At 43.4% G+C, this 13838-nt stretch overlaps 1 protein-coding gene across 3 annotated transcripts in view; it reads left to right on the plus strand.

The window, feature by feature from the left end:
- The window catches only part of si:ch211-1e14.1 (UPF0606 protein KIAA1549), a 91506-nt gene extending 79997 nt beyond the window's left edge, over positions 1-11509 (plus strand). For 2 of the 3 annotated variants that reach the window (XM_036977762.1, XM_036977756.1), the window contains exons 19-21: positions 2124-2269; positions 5029-5177; positions 9775-11509. In XM_036977762.1, coding sequence (XP_036833657.1) covers positions 2124-2269; positions 5029-5177; positions 9775-10017 — 538 coding nt within the window. In that variant the 3' untranslated portion in view covers positions 10018-11509. The remainder of the gene's footprint in view (positions 1-2123; positions 2270-5028; positions 5178-9774) is intronic. The other variant, XM_036977764.1, reaches the window with a different exon arrangement.
- The last annotated feature ends 2329 nt before the right edge of the window (positions 11510-13838 follow it).

Consider the following 13838-nt stretch of genomic DNA (forward strand, 5'->3'; position numbering starts at 1 on the left):
TCCCAGTGGGTCAGAAGTTTACATACACTCAATTAGTATTTGGTAGCATTGACTTTAAATTGTTTATCTTGGGTGAAACGTTTCAGGTAGCCTTCCACAAGCTTCCCACAATAAGTTGGGTGAATTTTGGCCCATTCCTCCTGACAAAGCTGGTGTAACTGAGTCAGGTTTGTAGACATCCTTGCTCGCACACGCTTTTTCAGTTCTGCCCACAAATTTTCTATAGGATGAGGTTAGGGCTTTGTGATGGCCACTCCAATACCCTGACTTTGTTGTCCTTTAGCCATTTTGCCACAACTTTGGAAGAATGCTTGGAGTCATTGTCCATTTAGAAGACCCATTTGTGACCAAGCTTTAACTTCCTGACTGATGTCTTGAGATGTTGCTTCAATATATCCACATAATTTTCCTGCCTCATGATGCCATCTATTTTGTGAAGTGCACCAGTCACTCCTGCAGCAAAGCACCCCCACAACATGATGCTGCCACTCCCATGCTTCACGGTTGGGATGGTGTTCTTTGGCTTGCAAGCCCACCTTTTTCCTCCAAACATAACGATGGTCATTATGGCCAAACAGTTCTATTTTTGTTTCATCAGACCAGAGGACATTTCTCCAAAAAGTATGATCTTTGTCCCCATGTGCAGTTGCAAACCGTAGTCTGGCTTTTTTATGGCGGTTTTGGAGCAGTGGCTTCTTCCTTGCTGAGCGGCCTTTTAGGTTTTGTCGATATAGGACTGGTTTTACTGTGGATATAGATACTTTTGTACCTGTTTCCTCCAGCATCTTCACATGGTCCTTTGCTGTTGTTCTGGAATTGATTTGCTCTTTTCACACCAAAGTGCGTTCATCTCTAGGAGACAGAACGCGTCTCCATCCTGAGCATTATGACGGCTGCGTGGTTCCATTGTGTTTATACTTGCATACTATCGTTTGTACAGATGAACGTTGTACCTTCAGGCGTTTGGAAATTGCTCCCAAGGATGAACCACACTTGTGCAGGTCTACATTTTTTTTCTGAGGTCTTGGCTGATTTATTTTGATTTTCGCATGATGTCAAAGCAAAGAGGCACTGAGTTTGAAGGTATGCCTTGAAATACATCCACAGGAACAATTGACTCAAATGATGTCAATCAGCCTATCAGAAGCTTCTAAAGCCATGACATAATTTTCTGGAATTTTCCAAGCTGTTTAAAGGCACAGTCAACTTAGTGTATGTAAACTTCTGACCCACTGGAGTTGTGATACAGTGAATTATAAGTGAAATAATCTGTCTGTAAACAATTATTAGAAAAATGACTTGTGTCATGCACATAGATGTCCTAACCAACTTGCCAAAACTATAGTTTGTTAACAAGGATTTTGTGGTGTGGTTGAACATTGAGTTTTAATGACGCCAACCTAAGTGTATGTAAACGTCCGACTTCAACTGTTTGTTATATAATGTAATAGTATGTGTAGCTAACTAACTCTGAAAGGATAGGAAGAGCATTTTCATTTTTCTTATGTTTACCCCCACGACTGTAGGCTACTTTGAGCCATACATACTGTAGGCTACATTGAGCCATACATTGAATCTATGGTCTCATATTCCCAGATCTTTCGTGGGGTGATGTTTTCCTTTGCGTGTGTCCATGCGGAGGGCAGGGACTTGTCCTCATACATGATTTTTTTTTCATCTTTATTTTAGTAGTTTAATGCAGTGTGTCCCAACTCCAGTCCTCGAGTAACCCCAACAGAACACTTTTTTTGTAGCCTTGGACAAAAACACCTGATTCAACTTGTCAAGGGCTTGATGATTAGTTGACAAGTAGAATCAGCTGTGCTTGTCCGGGGCCACAACAAAAATATGTACTGTTGGGGGTACTCGAGGACCGGAGTTGGGAACCACTGGTTTAATTGATCCAGTCTCCTAACTGCCTAATAAAAGACAGAGATGGTGGCGATTTGCTTTGGTTGATCTTCTTTTGATTTACACACACACACACACACACACACACACACACACACACACACACACACACACACACTGAAACAATGACCGACGTCTGCAGCTGATGCACATCATAGAAGCTATGACGTTATACAATAGGACCTCTATTTGACATTTGTACTGTATTTCAGACAGGGCCAGGGCTCCAGCTACCTGCCACCAGGTGACCCAGGACATGTTGACCAGCTCCCCCCAGACAGCCACTATTCCACCAGGGGCCTGTACACTGAAGACCTCCCCTTCTCAGCCAGGCCACGACCAGTAGGGGGCACCACAGGTATGCACACACACACACACACACACACACACACACACACACACACACACACACACACACACACAGCTCAACAGTCACTGGATGTATGTGTGTCTAACCCAGACCACTCACCTCTCTCCCATGAGCCTGTCAGCCTCAAACAGCCTAGTCTCTATTGAATTATTAAATAGTCTGGGTCTTGGTGTGCTGTGAGAGTTACACTAATATAAATGGACTCTGCCTTATGAAGTGCTGCTGCTGCACAGAGAGTGCATGTTAATTGAAGGAACTGCATCAAAGTGTATTACAGGCCAGTGAGGATTAAATGTCAGATATGCCTGAGGGTTGATATGTATGTTTTTGTGTGTGCGCGTGTTTGTCGGAAAAGCTGACCACAACTCCATTTTGTTGCTTCCAGCCTATAGACAGAAACTAAAACAGGAAGCTCCCGCGCTCAGGTCTGTTCAACGCTGGTCCGACCAATCTGATTCCACGCTTCAAGATTGCTTCGATCACGTGGACTGGGATATGTTCCGCATTGCGTCAAACAACAACATTGACAAATACGCTGATTCGGTGAGCGAGTTTATTAGCAAGTGCATCGGCGATGTCGTACCCACAGCAACTATTGAAACATTCCCAAAACAGAAACTGTGGACTGATGGCAGCATTCGCGCGAAACTGAAAGTGTGAACCACTGCTTTTAATCAGGGCAAAGTGACCGGAAACATGACCAAATACAAACAGTGTAGCTATTCCCTCCGCAAGGCAATCAAACAAGATAAGCGTCAGTATAGAGACAAAGTAGAGTCGCAATTCAACGGCTCAGACACAAGAGGTATGTGGCAGGGTCTACAGTCAATCACGGATTACAAAAAGAAAACCAGCCCCGTCGCGGACCAGGATATCTTGCTCCAAGACAGACTAAACAACTTCTTTGCCCGCTTTGAGGACAATACATTGCCACTGACATGGCCCGCTACCAAAACCTGCGGACTCTACTTCACTGCAGCCACCGTGAGTAAAACATTTAAACGTGTTAACCCTCGCAAGGCTGCAGGCCCAGACCGCATCCCCAGCCTCATCCTCAGAGCATGCGCAGACCAGCTGGCTGGTGTGTTTACGGACATATTCAATCAATCCTTATCCCAGTCTGCGGTCCCCACATGCTTCAAGAGTGCCACCATTGTTCCTGTTCCCAAGAAAGCTAAGGTAATTGAGCTAAACGACTACCGCTCCGTAGCACTCACTTCAGTCATCATGAAGTGCTTTGAGAGACTAGTCAAGGACCATGTCACCTCCACCCTACCTGACACCCTAGACCCACTCCAATTTGCTTACCGCCCCTATAGGTCCACAGACGACGCAATCGCAACCACACTGCACACTACCCTAACCCATCTGGACAAGAGGAATACCTATGTGAGAATGCTGTTCATCGACTACAGCTCAGCATTTAACACCATAGTACCCTCCAAACTCGTCATCAAGCTGTGCAACTGGGTACTGGACTTCCTGACGGGCCGCCCCCAGGTGGTGAGGGTAGGTAACAACATCTCCACTCCGCTGATCCGCTGATCCTCAACACTGGGGCCCCACATGGGTGCGTTCTGAGCCCTCTCCTGTACTCCCTGTTCACCCACGACTGCGTGGCCATACACGCCTCCAACTCAATCATCAAGTTTGCAGACGACACTACAGTGGTAGGCTTGATTGCCAACAACGACTAGACGGCCTACTCGGAGGAGATGAGGGCCCTCGGAGTTTGGTGTCAGGAAAATAACCTCACACTCAACGTCAACAAAACAAAGGAGATGATCGTGGACTTCAGGAAACAGCAGAGCACCCCCCTATCCGACGGGACAGTAGTGGAGAGGGTAGTAAGTTTTAAGTTCCTCGGTGTACACATCACGGACAACTGAATTGGTACACCCACACAGACAGCGTGGTGAAGAAGGTGCAGTAGCGCCTCTTCAACCTCAGGAGCCTGAAGAAATTCGGCTTGTCACCAAAAGCACTCACAATTTTTTAAGATGCACAATCGAGAGCATCCTGTCGGGCTGTATCACCGCCTAGTACGGCAACTGCTCCGCCCACAACCGCAAGGCTCTCCAGAGGGTAGTGAGGTCTGCACAACGCATCACCGGGGGCAAACTACCGGCCCTCCAGGACACCTACACCACCCGATGTCACAGGAAGGCCATAAAGATAATCAAGGACAACAACCACCCGAGCCAATGCCTGTTCACCCCGCTATCATCCAGAAGGCGTGGTCAGTACAGGTGCATCAAAGCAGAGACCGAGAGACTGGAAAAACAGCTTCTATCTCAAGGCCATCAGACTGTTAAACAGCCATCACTAACATTGAGTGGCTGCTGCCAACATACTGACTCAACTCCAGCCACTTTAGCAATGTAAAAATGTATGTAATAAATGTATCACTAGCCACTTTAAACAATGCCACTTCATATAATGTTTACATACCCTACATTACTCATCTCATATGTATATACTGTACTCGATACCATATATTGCATCTTGCCTATGCCGTTCTGTACCATCACTCATTCATATATTTTTATGTACATATTCTTCATTCCTTTACACTTGTCTGTATAAGGTAGTTGTTGTGAAATTGTTAGGTTAGATTACTTGTTGGTTTTTACCGCATTGTCGGAACTAGAAGCACAGGCATTTCGCTACACTCGCATTAACATCTGCTAACCATGTGTATGTGACAAATAAAATTTGATTTGATTTGTGCGTGCATCTGTTTGTAGGTGCCCAGCTCCATCACCTGACCCAGATGGGTCTTGGGAGCCGGATCAACGGGGGGTACCCGGCGGGGAGCAGGGCCCCTCCAGGTCAGACTGGAGGTTCGGGGTGGGGACCGTATGCTGACGATGACTTCAGACCCACCAGAGACCCTGTGAGTCCTGATCTGACTTCACACCTCCTTATGAGACTTACTATACCTTCGTTTTTAATCCTTTCCTCTTCCAGCTAGCCTCTCTAGATCTCCAAATATACTGTACAATGGCATGCTCTTGTTCTTCTGGACTCTATGTTGCTGCATATCAATTTGAGTTCTGTAGTTCTTAATTTGATCACCCTGTTGCAAGAGAACTTGCCTGGAACCCAGGAAATGGAAAAAGTGTGATGTATTTGAGGTTTAAAAAGGCTTCTGGGTCCTCCCGGTTGGCTAGCTGTGCCACCAGAGATTCTGGGTCCGAGTCCAGGCTCTGTCGCAGCCGGCCGTGACCGGGAGGCCCACAATTGGCCCAGCGTCGTCCGGGTTAGGAAGGGTTTGGCCGGCAGGTATATCCTTGTCTCATCGCGCACTAGCGACTACTGTGGTGGGCCGGGTGCAATGCACGCTGACCAGGTCGCCAGGTGTACGGTGTTTCCTCCGACACATTTGTGCGGCTGACTTCCGGGTTGGATGGGCATTGTGTCAAGAAGCAGTGCGGTTGGTTGGGTTGTGTTTCGGAAGACACATGGCTCTCGATATTTGCCTCTCCCGAGTCCGTACGGGAGTTGCAGTGATGAGACAAGACTGTAACTACTACCAATTGGATACCACGAAATTGGGGAGAAAAAAAATACAATTATATATATATATATATATATATATATATATATATATATATATATATATATATATATATATATATATATATATATATATATATATATATATATATAAAAACCTTAAATGCTTCTGAAGTTTGTAATTTTCACTTTGAAATGTCAGAAGAAAAATGTATCTCACCACCTGGATTTGGTCTTATGTAGCACAATTTGAAATTGTGTTTTTTTTACATTGGATAAAAGCAGAGACTCAGAGCTACAAAATGGTATATCACTACAGTTAAGGAACAAAGGGAAAGTAATTCTGCTTTGAAAGTTGATAAACTTGTAAACTCACTTGAGAAAATGGCCTTTGAATATTTTGGTATCTAGGTGAAGAGCTCTTCTTTGTCTACACCCATTCAGCATTAACCTCTCTGGGATATGTGGAGCGTCCCACCTGGCCAAAAGCCATGGAAAATGCAGAGCACCAAATATAAATAAATTACTATAAAAATCAAACTTTCATTAAATCACACATGCAAGATAGCAAATTAAAGCTACACTTGTTGTGAATCCAGCCAACGTGTCAGATTTCAAAAAGGCTTTTCGGCGAACGCAAACGATGCTATTATCAAACGATGCTATTATTAAAAGAGAGAAAGCATATTTCAACCCTGCAGGCGCGACACAAAATTCAGAAATACAAATATAATTCATGCTTTACCTTTGACAAGCTTCTTTTGTTGGCACTCCAATATGTCCCATAAACATCACAAATGGTCCTTTTGTTCGATTAATTCCGTCGATATAAATCCAAAATGTCCATTTACAAAGGAATAACCTCAACCAATTTCTAAAGACTGTTGACATCCAGTGGAAGTGATAGGAACTGCAAGAAGGTCCCTTAGAAATCTGGATTCCCAATGAAAACCCATTGAAAAGAGAGTGACCTAAAAATAAAAACTATCTGAATGGTTTGTCCTCTGGGTTTCGCCTGCTAAATAAGTTATGTTATACTCACATACACGATTCAAGCAGTTTTAGAAACTTCAGAGTGTTTTCTATCCAAATATACTAATAATATGCATATCTTATCTTCTGGGGGTGAGTAGCAGGCAGTTGAATTTGGGCATGCATTTCATCCGGATGTGAAAATACTGCCCCCTGTCACCAAGAAGTTGGGGCGGCAGGGTAGCCTAGTGGTTAGAGCGTTGGACTAGGAACCGGAAGGTTGCAAGTTCAAACCCCCGAGCTGACAAGGTCAGCCACTGTTCCTAGGCCGTCATTGAAAATAAGAATTTGTTCTTAACTGACTTGCCTAGTTAAATAAATAAATAAAATAAAGTTAAGCTTTAGACCCACCCATCTCGTTTTGCTCTCGGAGCGTTCAGAGCACACACTTGACGCAGTGCGGTTGGTTGGGTTTTGATTTGTTTACCTCCGGATAACATGAAAACAGCCTAACCAGCTCTGCTGGCATTAATTTCATTATGCTTTTTTGCCGACTTTTACTGACTCTGGCCATATTCAACGGGTGTTGTACACTTTAGCCTAAGACATGTAGCTAGCTAGCTAGGTCAAGAATGAACCTAGCTGTAAGGTCACACACGCCATGTAACGTTAGCTAACGAGCCAGTTAGCTAGTTAAACAACAATGAACATAGTGCCAAATCATGTCCTTACTTAAAAAAAAGGTTTATGTAACCTTTATTTAACTAGGCAAGTCAGTTAAGAACAAATTCTTATTGACAATGATGGCCTACCAGGGAACAGTGGGTTAACTGCCTTGTTCTGGGGCAGAACAACATAATTTTACCTTGTCAGCTCGGGGATTCAATCCAGCAACCTTTTGGTTACTGGCCCAACGCTCTAACCACTAGGCTACCTGCTGCCCCTGAACGTTACGTGTACGTTACTACCCTGTATGAATCTGCTGGAAGCTAACCAACCAGGTTACATGTTAGCTATCTAACATTAACTAGCAAAGCAAACAGTTTTGGGATACGAATAATAACGTTATACATGTAACGTTAGCTAGGGAGCTAGCCATAGCTAGCTAGCTAACAGTACACTTTAGCTTAAAACATGTAGCTAGCTAACTAGGTAAACAATGAACCTAGCTCGGAAAATAACGTGTAAGATCACACACGTCACGTAACTTTAGCTAACGAGCCAGCCAGCTAACATTAGCTAGTTAAACAACAATGAGCATAGTGCTAAATCATGTCGTTACTACCCTGCATGAATGTGCTGGGAGTTAATCAACCAAGTTCAATTTTAGCTAGCTAACATTAGGCTTTAACTAACAAAGCAAACGGTTCTGGGATACAAATAATAACGTCATACACGTAACGTTAGCTAGGGAGAGCCGGCTTATGTTAGCTAGCTAGCTAACAGTACACTTTAGCTTGAAATGAAACCACTTTATGTCAAAATTAGAAACGTGTAATATCTGAAAATGTAGCTAGCTAGACTATCAGACTATCTTACCCGCATACATCATCATGCATGATGAACGCGTCTCCCTGTCACGGATGCTATGCCACGTTTGCCCTTAGTTTGTTGATGTAATCTGGAGACAGGTGTTTTTTCTCTTTAGCTATTATACTCTAATTCCACTGATTTCAAATCTTGATCCTCCAGAAAGTGGATAGCAACGTTTATGCAGCTCCATTACACTACACATGTTTTTAATGCCGCGCTTGACAGGATTACCAACCAGTTCAAATAGACAGAAGCATTCTATGTGGGAGACCAATCCGAACTTCTGTCTCGGCATGTCCAGCCCACTCATTATCTCAGCCAATCATGGCTAGTGGGAAGGTTGCTGACTTTTTTCTTTGGCTTAACCAACAAGGCTCATAATTTAACAATTGTATTCACATTTACAGATGGCATACAAGTTTGTTATTAACCTCTAGCGTCGAGCAATCCCGCATCCGGGAGCGTAATCATAGCCTCAAGCTCATTACCATAACGCAACGTTTCCTATTCATGAAAATTGCAAATGAAATTAAATAAATATATTCAAACACAAGCTGAGCCTTTTGTTAACAACACTGTCATCTCAGATTTTCAAAATATGATTTTCAACCAAAGCTACACAAGCATTTGTGTAAGAGTATTGATAGCCTAGCATAGCATTAAGCCTAGCATTCAGCAGGCAACATTTTCACAAAAACAAGAAAAGCATTCAAATAAAATAAATTTACCTTTGAAGAACTTTGGATGTTTTCAATGACGAGACTCTTAGTTAGATGGCAAATGTTCATTTTTTCCAAAAATATTATTTGTGTAGACGAAATAGCTCTGTTTTGTTCATCACGTTTGGCTAAGAAAAAGACCGGCAAATGCGGCACTTCCTGATTGGATTTTTATCTGGGTTTTTTCTGTAACATCAGTTCTGTGGCACTCACAGACACTATCTTTGCAGTTTTGGAAACGTCAGAGTGTTTTCTTTCTAAATATGTCAATTATATGCATAGTCGAGCATCTTTTCGTGACAAAATATCTTGTTTAAAACGGGAACGTTTTTCATCCAAAAATTAAAATAGCGCCCCCTATATCCAAGAAGTTAAGGCACATAAAAGTTCACATGTTCCATTTATTTTTTTATGCTAAAATGGCTCTCCTGTGAAGTCGTGACTTGCGACAAACGCCTAGTTTCCTGGAACGGGTCACAAATGTCCATGAATTATAATCCACATAATATTTCACATTTCCTGTTGCTGTTGCTGCAGAATCATTTTCCTGCTGTAGCAAACTGGTGCAAATTAACATCCTGCATTTATAGTTATTTTACCTCCTAGCTGTCAATCTGTAGAGATGAACGTTCCCATGATCTATTGAGAACTGTAGTGAAATAAGCAATGTAAAAACACACACTTTCCTATTTTCTCCTAAAACTTCTTTCTCTTCTCTTTTTTCTGTCCCTCCTTCCCTGTTTGCGTCAGGTTCTTCTGGGCTACCCTGATTACTCCTCCTCCTCTATGTTCCAGATGCCAAGTAGAAGTGCACTAAGGGAGCCCTCATCCCCCCTGGCCCACCTGGACACACACACAACCGGATTCGGCTACCCTCCAGAGGAGTCCTCCTCTCCCCCCAATCACTCCTCTGCTTCCCTCATCAAGGCCATCAGGGAGGAGCTGTTGCGCCTCTCCCAGAAACAGCAAGCCGTGCCCAGCTACCACAGCTGATCACAGATGGCCTCCTCTGGTCCTCACTGAACCTTAACCTCTAATACTACATCCACCAGTCATACCACTGCCCCTGCCTGCCTGCTCCAACCTAGCAATGCTTCCCATGGAAGTTCCGTTGTACAGGAGGAGAAAGACAAGACCGTACTGTCTTGGGGCGGCAGGTAGCCTAGCGGCTAGAGCATTGGGCCAGTAACCGAAAGGTTGCTGGTTCGAATACCCGAGCCAACAAGGTGAAAAATCTGCTGATGTGCCCTTGAGCAAGGCACTTAACCCTCATTTGCTCCAGGGGCGCCATACTAAAATGGCTGACCCTGTAAAACAACACAGTTTATTGCACCTATCTGCTGGGCTGGGTAGAATGAGGAGGTTGTTTCATATGCCAGCTGGTAGCGTAAGCATGGCTAGAATCATTATATGAATGAACTGTTCTCTAGGCTCTGGATCTTAGCCTCTGGCTTTCTTAACCCAGACTGTCCTATGGCATACAGTACACTGGACCAAGTGACCCTAGTGGTTAGAGGGAGAAGGTGAATGGTCCCTTGCTCTCCAGCGTTGGCCAAGGTATCTCTGCCAAAACCTGGCCATGACCGCTGATCCTAGCCCAGTTTTTTATTTGAGGTGTTGTTGCTTTCTTTTCTTTTGAAACAGCATTCTAGACTCTCTGTGTGACGATAATAAGCAATGTGGTTTGATTCTCTCATCCTGCCTTGACATCCTAACAACATTTTACCCTACAGTGGAATTTCTCTACCAGTTGGACATCTGTCATTTAGGCTCAAACATTGATACCTATGTTACCTTTAACAATGAGGCATCTTACCATTACCATGAGGTATATTTTAGTTTTTTGAAGAGCTTCTTACTTCACCTCCATCTTCCTTTGGTGCTTCTTTCTACGCTTTGTGTTTTCCGTCATGATATTGATATGCGCAATTCTGTCAAAACACGCCCCCCCCGGTGCAGGATTACATTGTTTTCCGCCACGAGCCACACAATGCCTTGTGTTATGACAGCGTGAGGGAGTTCAACGGTCTCCATCTACTGTACAGCTCAAATCAGAGTTCAGAGCAGACAACACTGGATACAGACTCACAGAGACCCGCAATAAACAGACTGCAGCAACTCCCATGCAGAACTTTACCGATGCAGTCGTGGAACCAGTGATATTTAATGACAGAGCACTGCTAGGTTTAGTCTGTAACTCGCCCCACTCTACGTGAGCCTTGTTTAGATTTTGTGTTGCTTCAGCACAATGTCCACGTTTGTCCTAATATATCCAGGTTACTGATGATGCTACCGTATTAATATTAAGACTCTTTAAATACCCATGTATGGTAAACTACGCTCAACAAAAATATAAACGCAACATGCAACAATTTCAAAGATTTTACTGAGTTACAGTTCATATAAGGAAATCAGTCAATTGAAATAAATTCATTAGGCCCTAATCTATGGATTTCACATGACTGGGAATACAGATATGCATCTGTTGGTCACAGGTACTTAATAAAAAGGTAGGGGCGTGGATCAGAAAACAAGTCAGTATCTGGTGTGACCATCATTTGCCACCACATCTCCTTCACATAGAGTTGATCAGGCTGTTGATTGTGGAATGTTGTCCCACTCCTCATCAATGACAGTGCGAAGTTGCTGGATATTGGCTGTAACTTGGAAGAAACTGTCGGACACGTCAGTCCAGAGCATCACAAACGTGCTCAATGGGTGACATGTCTGGTGAGTATGCAGGCCACGGAAGAACTGGGACATTTTCAGCTTCCATGAATTGCGTACAGATCCTTGCGACATGGGGCCGTGCATTATCGTGCTGAACAGAGGTGATGACGGCGGATGAATGGCACGACAATGGGCCTCAGGATCTCTGTGCATTCAAATTGCCATCGATAAAATTGTGTTCGTTGTCCGTAGTTTATGCCTGCCCATACCATAACCCCACCACCACCATGGGGCACTCTGTTCACATCAGCAAACCACTAACACTTGATGCCATACACGTTGTCTGCCATCTGCCTGGTACAGTTGAAAGCGGGATTCAGCCACAAAGAGCACACTTCTCCAGCGTGCCAGTGGTCAACGAAGGTGAGCATTTGCTCACTGAAGTCGGTAACGACACCGACCTGCAGTGAGGATGGTGAGGATGACAAGCAGGCTGATGAGCTTCCCCTGAGAGGTTTGACAGTTTGTGTGTAAATTCTTCGGTTTTGCAAACCCAAAGTTTCATCAGCTGTCCGGGTGGCTGGTCACAGATGATCGAGATGGTGAAGAAGCCGGATGTGGAGGTCCTGGGCTGGTGTGGTTACACGTGGTCTGCGGTTGTGAAGCCGGTTGGACGGACTGCCAAATTCTCTTAAACAACAGTGGAGGCAGCTTATGTTAGAGCAATGAGCATTCAATTCGCTGACAACAGCTCTGGTGGACATTCCTGCAGTCAGTATGCCAATTACACACTTCCTTAAAACTTGAGACACCTGTGGCATTGTGTTGTGTGACAAAACTGCACATTTTAGAGTGGCCTTTTACTGTCCTCAGCACAAGGTGCTGTTTAATCAGCTTCTTGATATGCCACACCTGTCAGGTGGATGGATTATCTTGGCAAAGGAGAAATGATCACGAACAGGGATGTAAACTAATTTTAGAGAAATTAGCTTTTTGTGTGTATGGAAATATTTCATTTCAGCTCATGAAACATGGGACCAACACTTTACATGTTGCGTTTATATTTTTGTTCAGTATAGACAGTAGGACCACAGTATTATAGTTGTTCTCTATATATTATACTAAGGTCATTTATTGAGCGCACAGGACCAAATATGTATAATCATTAATTTATGAATTCATTTGTAGCATTTTATAATGTTTTCTGACCGGCAGGCCTAAATCAAAATGATTGACAGGACTGTACTAGGGAATTGCAGTGTCTTCTCTATTTTATGAAGTGGATAGATTCGACCACGCATTCTTATCTATTCAATGCACTGTATACAGATTACTGGGTGCACCTTGGCTTTTCCCAGTGAATATCCTGCAGGCCACACCAACTCAAATGTAGTTGAAAGATTCATAGGTCATTCAATGAAAGATTCATAAGGTCAGGTCAATGAAGCATTGTATTGCTCAAGGAAATGCTGTCTTTTCCCTGCTGAAAAAACAGGGCCAGTGGTCACACACTGTCAGTCTAGGGTTATTCTCATTTCATTTCCTCCTTTTTCAATGCAGTATTGAAATGTGTGACGCTGTTCTTTTCCCACCACATTTTCAGAGTTTGAAAGGAATCTGAAACTCATGTACTGTATTGTAATTATTCAACGTTTACTGTTCACAGTTAACCTGTCAGCGTCAGATGTGTTGTGTTTTTTATTCTTGGATGACCTTGCCTCATGTTTTTTTTTGTTCCTCCTCGATGTGTCTTTGTTCAGTATTTTTGTAATTTAATTTTGTTTCGATTACATTTGACGGAAACTCCCCACACATTGCTATGCTGTGGGGATTGAAGCGATATTTTATTTAAATGAAATAAAATAGAAAGTATTGATTTTGGTTGCAGGGTTGGAGAAAAAAAACGACATTTATTCACTGACTTGGACAAAGTAATAATATACCAGTGTTGAAGATTGTCCCAAATATGTCCCAAAGGTTACCGCCATAACAAACGGAGAAAATATGGAACCAAACTGCACCAGCTACTGTCATGTACAGCAGACACACACTACTTACTATCCCACTTAGCACATACTGGTTGAATCAACATGGTTTCCACGTCATTACAATGAAATTAGGTTGAACCAACATGGAATAGATGT

Source organism: Oncorhynchus mykiss, chromosome 1 (genome assembly GCF_013265735.2).
Source record: "Oncorhynchus mykiss isolate Arlee chromosome 1, USDA_OmykA_1.1, whole genome shotgun sequence".
NCBI lineage: Eukaryota > Metazoa > Chordata > Actinopteri > Salmoniformes > Salmonidae > Oncorhynchus > Oncorhynchus mykiss.